General features: G+C 45.3%; 2 protein-coding genes and 2 non-coding genes across 4 annotated transcripts; 2 read left to right on the forward strand and 2 right to left on the reverse strand.

Moving 5' to 3' along the window:
• Positions 1-218: 218 nt before the first annotated feature.
• On the reverse strand, positions 219-290 carry TRNAC-GCA (transfer RNA cysteine (anticodon GCA)). Its single transcript has one exon. It is a non-coding gene; the product is annotated as a tRNA-Cys (tRNA).
• Positions 291-1,675: 1,385 nt separating this feature from the next.
• TRNAC-GCA (transfer RNA cysteine (anticodon GCA)) lies at positions 1,676-1,747 on the reverse strand. The gene has a single exon. It is a non-coding gene; the product is annotated as a tRNA-Cys (tRNA).
• Positions 1,748-3,890: 2,143 nt separating this feature from the next.
• On the forward strand, positions 3,891-6,487 carry LOC127333842 (E3 ubiquitin-protein ligase RHF2A). Its single transcript, XM_051360278.2, has 8 exons — positions 3,891-4,050; positions 4,209-4,417; positions 4,523-4,569; positions 5,024-5,086; positions 5,170-5,269; positions 5,378-5,694; positions 5,799-5,906; positions 5,999-6,487. Exons 2-8 carry the CDS (start codon positions 4,274-4,276, stop codon positions 6,300-6,302), a joined length of 1,083 nt encoding a protein of 360 aa, XP_051216238.1. The 5' UTR covers positions 3,891-4,050; positions 4,209-4,273; the 3' UTR covers positions 6,303-6,487.
• A 9,575-nt stretch (positions 6,488-16,062) lies between these two features.
• Positions 16,063-17,850, forward strand: LOC127333841 (trimethyltridecatetraene synthase-like). The gene has a single exon (XM_051360277.2). The coding sequence runs from the start codon at positions 16,077-16,079 to the stop codon at positions 17,652-17,654; it is 1,578 nt and encodes a 525-aa protein (XP_051216237.1). The 5' UTR covers positions 16,063-16,076; the 3' UTR covers positions 17,655-17,850.
• The last annotated feature ends 1,281 nt before the right edge of the window (positions 17,851-19,131 follow it).

The following is a 19,131-nucleotide window of genomic DNA, read 5'->3' on the forward strand; positions in this document are numbered from 1 at the left end:
CTCTTATCATGTTGCTGGTATCAACTAGCTCGAATATGTACCCTAAATAACGAACAACTTGACCTTCCGTAGGACACTAGTTTGAGAATAGTCATCTACGTTTGACGACCTCACATTCTCAGCAGAGATTGTATACACTTGGCAATGGAGAGTATACTTTATGTCAAGCAGAAGAAAAAAAAAAGTGGAGGCGTACGTATTAAAAATACTTATTAAGTAGGGCCCAACCGGGTTCGAACCGGTGACCTATTGATCTGCAGTCAATTGCTCTACCACTGAGCTATGGACCCATTGATGCAATTGTACACCACTTATGTTATAAGTACTAAACTTTTTATTTTTGGAGGTCTTCCAAACTTCAGAAGAACTTGGAATGTTGAGGGAAGGAGCACCAAATCACCAGGTGCAGTGTACGAGCAAAGGGTTAGAGGAAGACTTGGACTAAAGACAGTAAAAGCATATAACACTTCGTAAAAAAAAAACACCACATGGACGGAAGACAAAAATAGTTAAGGCTCACTTGCACACAATTTTGGAAGTTTGTACTAAATTCTTGATGGTCAGCAAACTAGATAAAACTTAGCAAAGTCAGCATACCATTGTACATGTATACAAAATTGTCGTATTTTTGTTACTTGTTTCGGTTTCCAGAGTTGTTTGATTTAGTAGTGATCTAGTGATGAATAAAAATGTAAAATATTGTCTTCTAATTTTCGATTCTAGATTCTGCTATGAACTCGTTCACCGGTAAGCCAAGTGGACACCATGAATGGCATTTCTAGTAACGTTTTCCTATATTTTCTAGATAAGTGAGGAGTGGGCGATGGATTTGAGTGTGCTTGTATCTTATATCCTATTAGAGCAGCAATAGTAAACTACTTTGCAGTTTCCTTGTTCAAGCATAAAGTAGGCGACATACGGTGGTGCATCCAAAGTTCCAAACCCAAACACAACAGATTATCTTAAGTAAACGCTACTATTTATTTTTAGGCCAAAGACAGGCCCATAAGCACCAATAAACACACAAAATTTGCAGGATAGTACCAAAACCAAATATAGTCAGAAATGGCACATGAACACGAAAAGTCAAATAGATTATCTTGCTAATAATAATGCAACTCCTATCCATTGCGTAGCAACACGAAACATAAGGACTCGATATATCTCAAAAAAGATGCCACACCGCCTAATATATATTGAGTTTCAAAAAAAAAAGATGTTGCACCTCCAACGATGACCAAACCATAAGTTTTCACCCGTACGAGCAAATATAGTGCTCAATAACGACATCTTCAAAAAGAAACACCGCAGAACACGTTTGGTGGACAAGTGAGGATCGTACCTTAGTATTTCACTATAGAGAGTTTGTACATAAGCCCGTGAGATGCTTGATGACCAATCTATGCTACTGTTCACCCCACACTGCCTTCGCCTGCATTTGACACCGCTCCAAAGGAAGGACTTGACTCAAGTAAACGACCATTGTTTCGGTAGCAATAAGTATATAGTACAACCTCTTGCAAAAGAATAATCTGGCATACCAATAGGAAGTACCGATTAGATAGAAATAGCGAAAGCAACAGCAAAAAGGTCTCTAAACAAGTGAAACCTCTAAATTGCTACCTGCTACTATAAAGAACGGTGGGAAATAATATGTACAAAAATTCAACTAATGAGGGCCCAACCGGGTTCGAACCGGTGACCTATTGATCTGCAGTCAATTGCTCTACCACTGAGCTATGGACCCTGAGTTGGTATTTTAATTGACAAATCCTTATTACAAGTATTGAAAGTCAAGCAAAGTGCTACAACGGAGAGCAGCGATGTGCAGGACCCAACGCACCAGTGGCACCACCACTCGTATAGCTCGCGCTAGTCTGCTCATCATGTCATGAGTGTCGCGTTTGATGAAATTTGGTGCATGCATATGTATCTTCTGTATTCTTTTTAGCTAGATGTATCTTCTGTCTTGTGCATGAGCAATGGATGCGTGTGAACATGGCCTGTGTCGTACAAAGGCCCCGCAGTGTTCATCTCGAACATGTGCCATAAGCCGGGCCCTACTAGGCCGGTAGAAAATAATCACAATGCATGTTGCGTCAAAAAGGTCTGAGATGCCCTTGCAAAAAAAAAATATTCTAAGATGGACCCTACAACCAGAAAGTCTACAAAAGCGTATCATTTTCTTGGTTGAAACTCGTGCCTCCTAGAAGAGAGAGACAAAGAGAGTTAAACAATTTCTATTTTGAGTAAAACACATAAGCGATGACTAAATTAGAGACAGGTATTTACTTTGGTTTAACAGGTTTTAATGTACTACTTCCAATCCATGATAAATGTTGGGGTTTAATTCAAATTTAGAATTTTTTTTGAAGGAACACATGAGTTTTATTCATCAGGCAAAAGCATTATTACAATCGTTCGCGATTACCTCCAACACACATGTAGGGGATGATCCAAAGAGAGTACCACTCGAGCCACTCTTGCCTAATAGCGCTAAATTATGCGCAACATTATTACTCACACGATCCACTTTATCTTAGCTTATATGACGATAGACATTAAGCAAATCTTGACCTTCCTTCAGCAGGGACCAGTATTGGGATTTTTCAGCAACTTCACCAGCTAATGCTTGCACCACACGTGAGTTCTGATAATCTGAGGGAGTACTTGAAATATGGTCACCAAGAGGCTTTGGTTAAACTGAAATCCATTGAAACCCATTAACCTTTTGAGGCACTCTTTTTTGGTGACCTCAACACCGTAGCAAATGGAGCATTTGGTATCCGCCTGGCGAGCAAGGGTTGCATTGATCACCATCACAACATGCGATGAGGTCTCATGTAGTGCAGAGCAAATGGAACCAAATGCTACATTGATGGCTAGAGCTCAGGGAGTTGAGCCAGCCCACCCAGGTTCGAGTCATAGCTAACGTCTGTTTGGACAAAACGGGTGCTATCAGTGTGAAAAACCACTGAAGAGGTCTCATCTATCTAATAATATAAAGTCAATGAAGAGATCATCCCCATTGGTCAATGTTTTTTTTGTAGTGCGGAGAGTAACAATGATAGGGATAGATAGCGCAATGAGCGGTTACACTCTGCGCCACCTAGAACATTACGGTTTTCACTACGCAAAGGTACAGGATCATCCGCTCCCTTCTACGCCGTGCACCCCAACAAGGCAACAAATGGACAATATGCTTAGTACGAAGCATGCTATTCAAAATGAGGGAGATCGAACACGAAAGGACATCCATAAACTTAGAACTTGTTTGGCCCCTCATTTCATTATTTGTAAATGTAATGGAACAACACTCACGCCAGCATTTTATTTGTGAAATTTTGAAATTCCAAGTTGAAATATCAATTTTGGCCGCCACGAGAATTTATGATCAGAAATGATTTCTAAAAGAATGACCGGGTTAGTGACATGAATTGGCTTAACATAGTACACCCATTCCCTGGAATTTCGAACTGAAATGATAATTCGAATTTCATGATAGCCAAACACGTTTGGTATGAAATCGTTGGTCGTGATTGCCGTTTGTCATCAGTAATAACTTTTAAAGAGGTAGGATATCAGTACATCACTAAGTTGTGATGACTATCTTTGGTGGTGGATGCCGTTTGTCAAAATATTCCACATTTACGGCCTCCAATCAAACGGAGGGAGCTGGAGACAAATACACCAGACCGTAGCCCACCAACCACTGCTCCGTGTAGCGGTCCACGCATGTCAGTGACTGGAACCGCACAACCAAACGCGGGCCCACCCCATTTTAGCGGTGCCGCGCCACCTGGGTCCCACCCGTCATTGTCGCGAGAGGCAGACGGAGGCCACGCGGAGAGAGAGAGGAGTTAAAGCGGCCATTTCTTCGTCGACCTCGTCGTCCCTCGCAGACGTGCTCCGTCCTTGTCGTCGTCGTCGTCCCAGAGAGAACGATTCCACGCGGGGTTGCTCGTTTATCTCCGAGAGACCCGGGTTCTCGGTCAGAAGCGCTCCTTCTCTCTCGCTCTCTTCTCTCTTGGGTCGAGCCTGTCGGATAAGGTGCGAATTTGGGGAGGATTCTTTTTTCTCGAATTAGCAGTGCCATCTTGATTCGTTTTGGGCGAACTGTGTTCTTGCGGCCGCTGGAATTAGCTCGATTGGTTGGATTTCCGCGCGAATATTGTGCTGTCTTAATCTTGTCGTTTGCGTTGATGCAGGGATTGTGCGGGCGGCGACTCCTCTGGTCGACTCGGTTCTTGGTCGGATTAGGGAACAGAGAGGGATGGAGGGCGGGATGGACGAGAAGGCGGCGAAGATGGAGAAGCTCTCCTCCGCGGCGGCGTTCGTGGAGGGCGGCGTGCAGGACGCCTGCGACGACGCCTGCAGCATCTGCCTCGAGGCCTTCTGCGACAGCGACCCCTCCACGGTAGCCCACCCCTCTCTCTCTCTCTCTCGCGGCCATCATGGTGATTGGCGAGCGAAATCTTGGTTGTCTGATGCTCTTATTGTTTCTTGTTTTGGACTGTCCCAGGTTACAAGCTGCAAGCATGATTTCCATCTCCAGTGCATCCTTGAGTGGTGAGGACCATAGTTTCTCTGTCTTTTCAATTTCCCCTGAAGGTCTTTAACCATTCGATTAGAAATTTACAATGATATTGCCTGAATCTATCATATGACGATCTCTTTTGACGTTAATTCGCCCACGGTAAGATGGGAAACATTGATGAATTGATTTGAGGGCCACACTGGATTGGTTAAAGGTTGCTGGAAATTTGTCTGGAGGATTTGTCGTTCTGCACCATTCATCTGTATTTCTTCTGCCATTGATTCAGAACTACCAGATGAAACACCATCATATCTATCCAGTAGCTTGATCACTATGATGACTCGTGGGCCGCTACTTGTAATTTGGAAGAGTTGCGGTTTTTTTCTTTGTAATTGCTAGCCGATTGGTATGCCAAACGTCTGCGTGCTGCGATTGCGATTTGTTATCACATACCTTCTGATGCGCTAAATGCAATTGGTGCTGCAGGTGCCAGAGAAGCTCCCAGTGTCCCATGTGTTGGCAGGCAATCAGCATGAAGGACCCTCTGAGGTTGAAATTCTGCTTCATGTAAACTAGTAGTGAAATCCGTTTTACAACTGCAGCTGAGTCTCACTTACAATCTTGAATTTCAGTCAGGAGCTCCTAGAGGCTGTTGAACAAGAGAGGAATGTGCAAGCAGATCGCTCACGCAGCACGACCGTTTTTCGCCATCCAATGCTCGGACATTTTGAGGTGTCATTTCGTATTTCTGTGTGCTCTCCCAATGATAGATTTCTTGCTGCCGTGTCTCGATCTACACCCATTGGTTTGTACTGCTACTGATGCTAGTATTTCTTCCAGGTACCAGTAGGTACTGATGACGGTGAGCTTGAAGAACGTATCATGCAACACCTGGCCGCCGCTGCCGCGACACGTAGGTCGCACCGCCACGCTAGAAGGGAAGGCCACCGTGGAAGATCAGGAGCACATGGTCGCACCCAAATTGTAGTATTTTCGACAACCGACACTACCTCTAGTGACCCCATTTCTTCAGATTCACGACACATAGGGGACAGTGAGCATTCTCCTGATACAGTATCTGCTCCTGTGGATTCGACGGTAGAAGCATCTGCCGGCACATCTGTGCGCAACAATACTTCTGCTAACTGTCCCGACAGGTGATTCCTAATGTCATCTGACATAGCTATACACAAGGTCCTGAATCTATGTTTTTTCTTCCCATTTATATTGGTTTAAAACTTGATCATGATGGCCTTGACAGCATGTCTTACGATGAATCATCTTCTATCAACCAAGATGGAGCTGGACCATCTGATCCACAATCGTTCTCAGAGACGCTCAAGACCCGCCTGCAATCGGTTTCGACAAAGTTGTACTCTCTGACTCCTTCAGGCCTACAGAAACATTTGAAATACCAACGTTGTTAGCTAACTTATTTGCGTCATCCACTGGCATTGCCAGGTATAAGGACTCGATAACAAAGAACACGCGCGGGTGGAAGGAACGGTGGCTCGCACGGAGTGACACAATATCTACTCTTAGTTCTGACGTGAGGAGAGAGGTCAATGCCGGAATGGCCGCTGTGTCTCGTCTGATGGAACGGCTAGAAACAAGGGAAGGGAGTGGCTCTGGAACCTCATCGGCTTCTTCGGACAATGATCCCCCTGCTACAGATGATCAGAGGGACGCATTGTCCAACTTTTGTTCTCCCGTAAATGGCGCCACGTCTTCGGCAACTTGTGCGTCAAGATCTGCTTCACAATGAACCATCTTATACCATGAATGATGAACTTAATTTTAGGTGCAAGATGAACCTGTCATCTGTTACCATTAGAACAGTCACATGTAACATGTTTGATATGTGCTGCAAAAGATGCAGCTGTAAAGAACTGGTTGGAAGAATGTACATGACTCATGGGGCCTGGGTGGTGCAACACCCCTCACACAGCAGCTCTTGCTTGTTTCTATGTATCAACCTGCAAAACCCACCACAGTAAGTTTTGTCTCCTCTGAGGCCATCCTACGAGTGGAAGGAATATCACAGACCCCTCACAACTGAGATGAGATTCATGTCTGCATAAACTTTTAATAATGGAGATGAAGAAGGAACAACGCCTTTCGTTGTTGGGAATATTAATTTGCATCGGCCTCACAGTTGATTCAGTCTATGAAGCTAATATTATCCTGTGCCATTTAGGTTAACCCAAACTGATGCGTTATTTTCTAGGATCTCAGCTGTACAGCGCAAGCAGCTGACCCCAGTCATGTGTTATGCATGAACTCGTAGCTGCCCATGCCACTAGGTGACGTCATCTTCGAAAAATGTTCCTGCTTGACATCATCTTCAAGCCTTCTCATCCATTTTCCTTGGATCCATAATTACAATTATGTTTCCTCGAGTTGAGCTCAAGCCTAATGCTCCTCGAAGGCAATCTTGCACGGGTCTCATATTCTCTTGCTTCTTCAACCTCTCCTCTCCAAAGCCTCCAAGACTATCGTGTCCTTCTCTTGTTACTTCTTGGCAAGTTAGTATGCTATTTTGGAGTCTGTTGTTAGCAAGCTCTTATTTCATCTTCATGATCTCATAAATTTTCACCCTCATAGCAGCAATTTCAACTTCTTTCTTCAACCTCTGCTTGGCCCTCTTCCTCCACTCTGCCCCACCATAGCTTGAGCCTGGAGTACTACTCCAGGCTCTCGCTTCTCTCACTTCTCTCCCTTCATCATCATTATCTCCATCTCTCCCTTCTCTCACATCACCACCACTTCAGGTTCTAGAGAAGATGGAGTAGTCCCAACAATGGAAGAAGTTGAAACTCTTCCCTTTGGCTCTTGGCATTTTCCAAAACCTCTCCCGAGTGTAGGCAAGTTGTACCATGAAGGATTTGCATTGGCACAACTACTGGAAAATTTCACAACAAAGAAATGTATCATCAGATAACTCACATATTATGTTTCTAACTCTCCACTCTGTTGTAGATACTCCACATGCGTACAACCTGCTGACCATAGGTGCAAATGTCCAAGAATACCCCTCACCGGTTTGATACCTAGACACTTGGGAGCGGAACATGATTTTTCTCGACAACGCGGCTGAAATTCACGACATTCTGCACCCAATACTTGTTGACGGTTCGGTTGTTCCCAACCACTGAGATGTTCTCCCGTGCCAACACCAAAGCTTTATCTTGGTCGCTATTGTACTTATCTTGCCTTGCATTCGTTGATGGAACTTTCCCATTGGTAGAGGGTGGAGTGGTGCGATCATCATATTTGGTGCCGTCATGAACTTTGAAACCATCGTGAGGTATTGAGAAGTTTTATGCCCTCAACCGGAGCCGTTTCATATAAAAAAATAGAATACTCACGCTGCAAAATGCACTATGCCTTTGACTATCAAATTTCCCAATATGGCCATTAAAATCTTGAATCCAAAAGAGACACGGTATCTTTTACCTTCACCGACATCGACGACGATGGACAACTTCGGCGATGGCACATGGCGGGAACAAGCACGACAAATGGCCAGTGGCGAGGTGCTTCTTCCTCGGCGGTATGGCTCCTTTGCCCGCGGTCGGGATACAACTAAAGGAGTGTGCAGCGGCACCCCCCGGGTCACGAATGGCATGACATGAGGCAGACGGGGCCTCAGCAGCCCAACCCACTCCTTCCTGCCCTCACTAGATCCAGGTAGGATATGGACGGGAGCCGTTGTCAAGCCATCATTGATGTTGTTGTGGTGGGTGGCACAAACTTTAGATTGGGAGAATGGAACCATGGGCCCTCCAGGTTCTCCATGATGAGGATGCATGGAATTCCACATCGACGAGTGGAGGCGGTGTCGATGAAAAGGGTGGGGTAAATGTGGGCAAAAAAATTCCTCACAAGGTAGGAGAGATTATGGAGGCATCTCTATAATTTGGAGGTCGAGCCCTAAATTTGAAGGCCCAAAATGCCACTTTAGAATCCCCATAAATTATTGCATGATCTGATAGTTCATCTACTAGACCCGGTTTTTTATTTGCGTTGGTCCTCTTTATTCTCCAAGCTATGCATACCTATCCCCGATCGGGCGTCTTCTAGAGATGTGCAACTCGCAATCGAATGTGTCGATGGTCACTTCCAACAACCTACAACGATGCCAGAACTGCCACCACCACTACTCGCCGGAATCATCTCCTTCTTCATTGCACATGTGACACGCCAACCAACAACGGCTTAACCTCCGCCATTCCTAAATGCGGCTGACATTGCTATTGTGATATCTCACCGCTCCAGTCAACCCAACTCCCTTCTCCACCTCTTCACCTCATGACCATCCCACTAAGATTGGGGATGGCTGGTCCTTATCCGTCTCCGTCTTTTACCCTGACCACCCTAATTTTCTTCCTCACTCATGCCTACGTCGCTACAGAAAGTTACATCATTGTCTGCTCGACTTCAGCCTTGCCCTTTCCCAGGCCTTCCCCGCGGTGGATGGCCACAACGTCAGTGTCTTCGATGAAGGAGTTGTGCTCTATTGATAATAATATAATTTGATTATTTATTTATAATCATGTTAATTACTAATGTTTACCATTTATGCTACAACAACTATGGTTCTCGAATATGAGATTTGAAGGAAAGCCCATAAGCATGTGTAGAGAGGTCATAACCCCCAAGTGCAGGGGATCACTGCAGTACAATTCAATAAGTATTTGAGTGTCGAACCCACAAGGAGCTGAAGGTAAACTATCTAATCTCTAGATCCATATAACCCACTTATATGGCATTCTATGCTAATCTAGGAGATATGGTGTGTGTGTAGAGGTTTCTACTATAAACTACATGTGCTTAAATTAAAATGCAAGATAAATAAAGTGCAATAAAGTAAAATGCAATGAGATGAAGGGAGGTGAAGTGGAGTAACTCAATATAGTAAGTGTTCAGGAAAATTGCTATTTTATTTTTGTGGTTGTCACGATTAGTGAAGCTCATTATAGTCTTTTTTGTGTTTCTTCTAGAGAGGAGTCACACATAGGTGTAGCCATGGATATGAACAAGTACACCCTTAGTGATTGATCCCAAGGCCAGTTAAGAGCAAACAAGGGAATTATTAAAACGTAAAGTCAAACCACCGCTGTAAGGTTAAAGGTCCCCATAGTTGTAACCCATGTTTCATTAATCATGATTAATACAACATGCATCTAATAATTAGTAAAAGGTTTCTGCCATCTCCCGTTGTCCCTCTCCCTATCAACATGCAACAGTGAAAACCTTATGCATCCCCCGGCATATATGTGCACTCATATATCAGTACAAAAGATTATCATAGAAGATAACAAATACTTGTATGCAACCAACAACAAACTATCTCACAATTTCCATGAACCATTAACTACTCAAACATCAACATAGAGATACAATAGATCATGGGAAAACAATATATTGCATCATACATCATGTTTGCTAAAAGATTACAGAGGGGGATGATGAAGAGTTGCTGTAGATGTTGATGAAGATGATGAAGATGGTGTTGATGCCTTCACCGGAGGGGGGTGGAGTCCACCGGAGGCGATTCCGGCAGCGTTTCCCCCCTTCGATCTCCACCGACGACAGCCTGCTAACTCTCTATTTATGTGTTTTTGATCTCCGCCACTGTAGCCTCGACGAAACCCCTAGGTTCATATATATATACTGGTTTTTTAAGTCAAAAGAAGTCGGTTCGCGAAAAGATGAGGTGAAACGGACGCTCGAGATGGAAAAGAGTGTCGGTGGCGCGCCCAAAGGGGGAGGGCGCGCCACCAGGCCTCTTTCCCAGCCTATTGACCTCCTAGTGTCTCTCTTCAGCCCATATTGTTCGTCTCAAAAATTCTGAAGTGTGGCCCCTGACCTTGCCCTTTTTGGAGTCACGTAGCTCCTGTAATGTCAAAAAACACTAAAAAGAGAATTTTTCTGCCAAACATAATTAGAACCAGAGGAGGGGGTTGTTTAGAAAATCACCTAAAACATCATAAAGCATGGTAATAACATTATAAGATGAAAATACGTGGTAATATGTTGCAATAAAGTGCAAAGTTCATGTATGCATTTTACATGCATTAAGAGGTACACTACAAGTTGTTCCTAGTCCCTCCTCTAGAACGAGTAGCTCATATGTTTTTTTATGGTCACGCTTTTCTGTTCATGGGCATAGTAATTGTAACAAGGATGCCAACAAAAAAACATAGTATATTGTTAGAAGTACTAGTGCAGTGAACCCACCCAGTTTTATGATATAGTATGAGATGTTTTTTCGCACATTATTAGTTTTATCATCAAGTTTTTATCTTATGTATAATTCCTTTGACTATGATAATATCATTATGCCTCATACTAGAAAGTATGCTTTGAATTCATCAAACATTACACGGTAACTGGAGTAATCATAAGATTATTCATCATATATACCAGAAAGTGTGTCAGAGAATTGGATAGTTCAAGAATGAGATATTTGCCCGCCTGACAAAGGAGAGGTACCTCTGGGCCCTCTCGGTATTATGATATTGACTCATCAAATGGCCAGTCACATCATGATTTGATCAGGAGGACATCGGAATATGGAAAAAGTGTAAGGGTACATTGCCCCTCTGTGTGCTTTTGGTAATTAATGACAATCCATATGTACTAATGTTTTCATTGAGTTTATATGATGGAATATTCCATAGGTAATTCATGTAGTCCATGTGTTTGATTCAAGTATGGATACCATGAAGATCAAAATATGCCTTGAGAATTGGCATCAAGATCATTAATTTGAAGTGAATAATATGATATGATCAACAAGAAGAAATGAAAATGGAGTTCTTATGTGAAAATCATTTTAGCCATGCTCTAGCTTATGTGTTAAGCAACGGATGATCAAGATCTCGGGAGTTTGATTTCAAGAGAAGAACTCAAGATATTTCTCCAAGTCGGTGTCATGTAGCCTCATGAGTTGAGCGATGGTTGACTAACATTTAAAACATGCAATCAAATGAGGAGTTCTCTATTTACCATGATAGAGCATGAGGGGATACAAGGTTTACCAAGACTAAAAGTGAAGATTGAATTCAAGTTGGTCAACACATGAAGCACAAAGAATGTATCACATGAGATCATGTGATCTTGTGGTATGGTAAGCCTTGTCAATTATATTTGATGAACTTACCCATCATATATGTGTCTTTGTGTTATCTATGTAGGTTAGTTATATTTCCAGGGGCATGCATTTCAAAAGTAAGATATCATATAGCTCATGAGAGGATGACATCAAGTGGTGGCCTTCATCAAGGTTGAGAAAGGGAAAGTTCAAGATGGGAATCTTGAGAAGATCATATGCTTGAAGCTTTCTGTCAATTTGGTGATAATGGACATATGAAGATGTGCCTTAATGATGCTATCCCATGTGGTGTATGGGGAGCAAATTGCGAGTCTTCACAAAGCAACAATGATCAAGTGAAGCATTCCCTCTTTAATTAAGCATGAATCGTAATCATCAAGGTCTAGCGGGATCTGCAAGGCAAAGGTAAGGCCTTCTAGGTTTTCCTTTAACTGGTTTCAAGGTGGTTGTTGGGAGACCTGGTTAGACTCAACCGTATTTGGGAAGGGTTCGGGTAAGGTTTCTAAGGGCCACTGCCAGCTCCTTCCTTTGGGGGGAGGGGGGAGGAGTAGGGTTTCCTTTTGAGGTAAACTAGGTTGCCTCCTCTTCAAAGCCCTCCCCCTTTGCCTTCTATATAGACCCATGACCCCCTCTCTCGTAGACATAAAATCCCCTCAAGGATCTCCTTTCCCCCCTGCTCTCTCTCCATCTCTTTTCCTCTCTCTATCTCTCTCATGTGTTTGGGGTTCTTCTCCACAATACCTACGCAGAAAGGCTAAGTTACTTTCACTCAGATATATCAAATTGCTTGACCAAACACATGGATACCAGTGGAGACATAGTCTGTTTGATCTAAGGAGCGAGGAGGAGATATCCTCACGGTGAGAGGATTTTCCCAGCAACGGGAATCACCCAGATCAGAGTCTTCATCGAGCCTTCCGCGATCTCTCGGTAACTTATATCTATTCTAGTTGATGCATCTCCATGGATAGATCTTGGTGGTTCATGTAGGACCTTTTTCGCATGTAACCTAACATTTGGCTCGGTGCAGTCAAGCGGCCTCGTTCCTGAATTTTTATGACCATCATGTGTTACTTGTTGCAGGTCACATGACAACATTATGCTTCTTCATGGCTTGAGGTACGTATGAATGGAGACAAAGGGTACATTACATGCGGGTAGGGAGAGACTGGAATAGATAATGAGGGGTGAACCCCACATCCCAAGTTTGTTTTTTGGTCACAAGTGTGTGCTATATGTGTCAACGGTCAGTCGTGAAGAAGCATTATCGGAGACAAAGACACTCAAATGGAACTCAGACCAACACTTACCATGGTCTTGGTAATGCACAAATGCTTGAGTAGGACACCTAGAATCAGGCAAATAGAGTTGATGTGGAGTAGTAGAGCTATCATGGGGGAGAGGTTCAAAAATGCTGAACCTCTATATCCTACATTGCCACTTATGTAGGATAATGCAGGCCCATCGACGGTTGGGTTGTAGCAAGAAGGGAGAAGAGGGCTCCATGGTTGTGTATTAATGAGAGGAGGAGAGACGGTGTGAACTTTGGTGCAGGGGGCATTGTACGGTTGTTTGCGGCTAGTGGAGAAGAAGGGTGATGCCTGGATGCATGAGACTCATAATATATCCTTAGGGACAACCGCTCCATGTAGCTAGGAGAAGAGGGGGAGGGTGTGCTAGATATGGTTTATATATTTAAGGAGGCAGACCAAACTACGGGTTGGGAGCGACAATGTGGGTCAAGGTGGATATGGATCGGTGATGTTGGTGTGGGATGTGAAGGCTGTGGGTGGAGGTATAGATATTGGGAGGAGGCAATGTGTGTGGATAAAAACAAAGAAGGGCTAGGGTTTTATTGTGTCAGTGCCTCATAAATCCCTTCCAGTGAAATCGGTTCCCTTAGTGGCCTCACCTATGGTGGTAAGAAAAGGATACTGGCGGGTGTAGCGCCTACCAATGGCAATACAACAAGCAAAAAAAATCAATGAACCGTAGATCTGGAAGCTAGCTTTCCCATCCTTGATACACCATTCTCAATTTTGATATGCCATTTCATCCATCGCGTCTCGGCCATCGCCTCGTCCATATCACTTCTGGTGTGGTAGGGTAGAGAAAGAAGCATCGAAACGTAGAGGATAAGGATAGAAGTTTATAGAGATAGAGTGCCGGGGGTGGAAATATCTATGATGTAGGTTATTCCTGGAGCAAAGATGCCCGACGAAGGACGGGGTGTGGGTATCGCACATGATGAGGTGGTGGATCCAGCTGTTGCATCTCCTCCCATGGCTGGCGGTAGCAGGCTGTGAAGGTGACATGAGGGATTGGAAGGAGAGGTAGACATAAGCTTGGTTGGCGGGAGGGGAAGGGAATGTTGGCGACTTCAAGAGGGATAAATGATGAGAGCATGGGAGGGTGTGTGGGCGTGAAGGAGGAGCACGTGGAGCTGTGTGTGTGCCTCTAGGAGGGATATGGGTGGAAAGAGGGGAGAGGAATTTGCTAATGTTAGGTCTTATAAGGGAATTGATACCGGTGGATTTGGCTTGGGCTATTGGGGCAATGAGAAGGGTAGCTACACGATATTGATGTGCCACATTTTGGGCTTGTTAGTGGTGTAACACAAAACAATGTTAGGTGAATATTTTGGCCCGTCAATGAAATGATCCCATCATCATAGTGATAGCACCTCTGTTGGGCCTCACTTTGGGCCCATCAAAGGTAACTTTTAGCCAAAATTTGGCTATTGGCTGCAGTGGTGTCGCCTCAAGTATTCCCATGCAAGTGGTGATGGTACTAGTCACATGCCTTTTTGGGACCATCTCTAATGTGTGATCACCAAATAGTTTGGGGGTAGTGTGATGGTTTGATCCCTCGGATAAACTTGCAACCTTTCACCATTCAGGACAAAGATCCCATAGTTCTAGGTGGTCCATGTTGGATGAACAACCGATAGAATTCAAGGATCCCGAGTATTATAATTTCCTATATAAATCAATATTATTGCCTTCATTCCAAATTAAGTGCAGCAGCTTTGGTTAGATTTGGTGTATCTAGGCACGTTTTAGTGTGTAGTTTCGCTCATTTTAGAAAAAAGCCACGACACTTAATTTGAGGTGGAGGGAATATAATTTTAGAGAGATATTTATAAAGATACGCTAGTATTAGAATTAATGTTTCAATATCATGGGGTCCCGAGATCTCAACTATTCAAATATGTTAGCATATTAATTTCGTATAAAGGATTTGGCCCGTTTGTATTATCTTGATGCGAAAAATTACCATCAAAGGAACCATTAATTATGTTTACCTAGCGGCAACCGAATAACGGGGTGTAACCGGTGCCAATCTAGCGTACAAGCTGGAAAGGAAGCTGTCAAAGCAGGCCATGCAGGATGGCCGGACCAAGTTTATCAACCGCATGGTGAGCCTTTCTAGGATCTAGCAAGGCCGCCTTAGAACCGAGAACGCATGTGGGCAGGAACGTGCCACATAGGCAGTTGGAGATAGTGTGGATGAGCTAAAAGGCCATGAATTTGTAAATCTTTAATACATGCGAAAAATGATTATGAGTAAATGTATTACAATTGCTAGCGAGATATTTAAAAAGATATGGTACTATTAATAGTATTAATGTTTCAATATCATGGGAACCGTTCAAATATATTAGCATATTTCTATCATTAATGTTTTTGCTCTTTTATGGTATTCTTATAGACGAAAAATAAAATCACTATCAAGCATTAATTCTTATTGAAATCTCGGAGAGTATATCACAACTAACATGTGCATTGCATGGTGCTCGCGCCAGCTCACTGTGCAAGTAACTGAAGTTGAAAATCTATACGTGTACAAAAGTATGGATGACATGAACATTGTCATGTTGTATATCATACACCTCAAAACGTTATGGCATGCACGTTAAGACACGCTAAATGCGGCCGACGGGACACACACCTGGAAACGTGGTGGCAGTGCATGAATATCCTCGTTGGCTCGTTTTGCAGTGGCACGTCCAATTCATGGACAATCGAGAAAAAATAAAGTGGACCCAACAGATACATGTATGAGAAATGAGTTTTGAAATGCCGGCAATTATGTAATCTTTTATTAGATTCGGACTTATCTAGATTTGTACCTGTACAAAAATACGTCTAAATACATGAGAATCTAGATAAATCTAAGTGACTTATTTTCGGACCAAGGGAGTACTCCAAGTTCTATTTTACTTTCCTTTTTAAAATTAATGTTTTTTTTCTAAAATTAATGTTTAATTTATTGTAGTAGGAAATGGTATGACCAACCCATGGACAACACACATGCCAGGCACACACCGCGCGTGAGCGAGGCTGAGCGAGCCATGGTATGCCGTTATAAATGTGCTCGTAGTCGTAGTCGTAGGGCGGAGACACTTGCACTTGCACAATGGAGCTCACAGCAACAATGCCCACGGCCATGTCGTTGGTCACCGTCCTCATCGTCCTCGTTCTCGGCTCCCTCCTCTCCTGGCGCAGCCGCCGCAAGGCCCTGAACCTCCCGCCAGGCCCGAGAGGTTGGCCGCTGGTCGGCAGCCTCGGCGCTCTGGCTGGCACAGTCCCGCCCCACCACGCGCTGGCCGCGCTCGCCGCGCGCCACGGCCCGCTCATGCACCTCCGCCTCGGCTCCTACCACACCATCGTCGCTTCCTCTGCCGAGGCTGCCACTCTCGTGCTCAAGACCCACGACCTCGCCTTCGCCGACCGGCCGCGCTTCGCCGCCGGCGAGGTGGCCTCGTACGGGTACCGTGGCATCGTGCACGCTCCCTACGGCGACTTATGGCGCATGGCGCGCAGGCTATGCGCCACCGAGCTCTTCTCTCCGCGCCGCGTCGCCTCCTACGAGCACATCCGGGCGCAGGAGCGGCGCACGCTTCTGCGTGGCATGTTCGAGCGCGCTGGCCGCGCCGTCCCGATAAGGGAGCGCCTGGCGGACGCCACGATGCGGAACATGCTGCGCATGGCGCTCGGGGATAAGTGGTCGGGCTACTACGACAGCAAGGAAGGCGAGGCCTTCCGGCGCACGCTGGACGAGGCGTTCGCGGTGGCCGGCTCGGTGAGCAACGTCGGCGAGTGGGTGCCCTTGCTCGGATGGCTCGACGCGCAGGGATTCGTCCGGAAGATGAAGCAGCTGAGCAAGATGTACAACCGGTTCCTCGAGCAGATCCTCGACGACCACGAAGAGGAGCGGCGGCAGCGAAAAGCTACCGGAGCCGACGATACTACCGCGACGAGGGGCCTTGTGGACGTGCTGCTGGAGCTCGCCGAGGTAGAGGGAGAAGATAGGCTCACGCGCGACGGCGTCAAGGCCTTCGTCCAGGACATCTTAGCCGGTGGCACGGACACGTCGGCCCTTACCATGGAGTGGGCCATGGCGGAGCTCATCCGCCGGCCGGACACCATAGCCGCCGCCCACGACGAGCTCGACCGCGTCGTGGGCCACGGCCGGTGGGTCGAGGAGCGCGACCTGGAAAACCTCCCCTACATCGGCGGCGTTGTCAAGGAGACATTGCGCATGCACCCGGTGGCCCCGCTCCTCATCCCACACTTGGTGCGGGAGCACACGGTGGTCGCCGGCTACGACGTCCCCGCGGGCGCTCGCGTGCTGGTGAACGCGTGGGCCATCATGCGCGACCCGACGTCCTGGCCCGATCGGCCCAACGAATTCCTTCCGGAGCGGTTCGCTGCCGGGAGCGGCGCCATGGTAGACGTGCGTGGGCAGCACTTTGAGCTGCTGCCGTTCGGCGCTGGGCGGCGCATGTGCCCGGCGTACAATCTGGCGATGAAGGTCGTGGCGGGAGGCGTGGCGAACCTTCTGCACGGGTTCAAGTGGCGTCTGCCGGATGGGGTCTCGCCGGAGGACGTGAACATGGACGAGCTCGTTGGGCAGACGACGCGCATGAAGGATCCGCTCGTCGCCGTCCCAGAGCCCAGGCTGCCTGCGCATCTCTACGCCACCGCTGGCTGATCGGAATCGTGCAAGCAATAGTTAAGTTCCAGAGTCGGATCTAAAATATCGTCAAAAAAAAGAGTCGGATCTAAATCAAATCATTTGGCTATATAATAAATTCAGTTTCCAGAATTGGCTGTAAAGTTATTCAGTTTCCAGATTTTGCTCTAAAAAGAGTTCAGTTTCCAGACCGAAAATGCAAACGCATGCCTCAAGATATGTGCACTTGCCAGCATTTGAGTTTCAGCATTGGCAAAGAAAGCTAAGCATTGTCCAAGACTCCAAGTTACACGCATATAACCGCTGCTAAATTATACTTACTCCGACTAAATTTACACTAGGGAAAAACAGGCGCTGTCGTGCAGCCTATCTTTGCCACGTGTCCCTGCACGGGTAAAGACTTTTTTGCCGTGCGCACGAAGAAAAACGCACAGCAAAGATCTTAGCCACGATAAAGACAAACACGAGCGCACCGCAAAGATACGATTCACGGCAACGATGAAAGAGGCCGCACGGCAAAGAAAGGTGCACGTCAATGGACCAACAGAGCGCACAGCAAAGATTTGGTGCAAGGAAAAAGACGGTAGGCATTGCCGTGCCTCACCCTTTGTCGTGCACCCATCTGGGATGCACGGCAACGCCGCCTTTGCCGTGTGTTTTGCTTTGTCGTGTGCCATATGACATTTTCTTTTATTTTTCCTTTCTATTCTATTTCATCTAATAATTATATTTATTTTTTTAATTAGTTTTACTTTTTGATAACTATTTATTAGTGTTACTTAAGATAATGTGTATATACCCATACTATTTGCAATACAAAAGTACTCTCCATCTTCATCCCCCACATATATCAGGGTTTCAGAGCAATTCGCGCTTCGGAAAATCTGCTAAGTGTTATCACCCAAATGTGAGAAAGGTCACACCGAGGAGCTATTTTTACACCGTTACACCTTCCAGCACACTTTCGCACATAGCATAGGTTCACATGCAAGATTTTTTTTCTTTTGAGGGTTGAACAGTTGAGAAAAAACCCACTGTAATTTTTATTAATATTGTAAAAAGGTGTCTTTGCAGTTGTCCAAGGTGTACATGGGAAGAAAGGAAGGAAGAAAAAAAAGAGAAGAAGAAGGACTAAGCTAGTCTAAGACTTAGGAAAAAAGTTGTAGCCATGCTTTGAAAGGAGCATCCCATTTCTTCTTCATTCTGTGAAATAGCATTTGAAGCTCTTGTTTATAAACAACTTTCAAAGCATTTAAAGTAGGAGTTTGATCTTCAACGATTTTCCTGTTTCTGATGATCCAAATGGCCCAGGCTCCAAGCATGATAATCTCTACTGCAAATAGCAGATTTGGTGGGATTCCGGTGCTCTGGCGGTCATTCTCCCCCTCCCCCCAAAAAATAGCGATATGTGTGCTTCGGCGGGTCTACCCTCTAGATTTCTCCGTGCGAGGTTCCACGTGCCGCGCAGCTGTGCTCCTGCGAAGCCACTGTGGGT

Source organism: Lolium perenne, chromosome 2 (genome assembly GCF_019359855.2).
Source record: "Lolium perenne isolate Kyuss_39 chromosome 2, Kyuss_2.0, whole genome shotgun sequence".
Classification (NCBI taxonomy): Eukaryota; Viridiplantae; Streptophyta; class Magnoliopsida; order Poales; family Poaceae; genus Lolium; species Lolium perenne.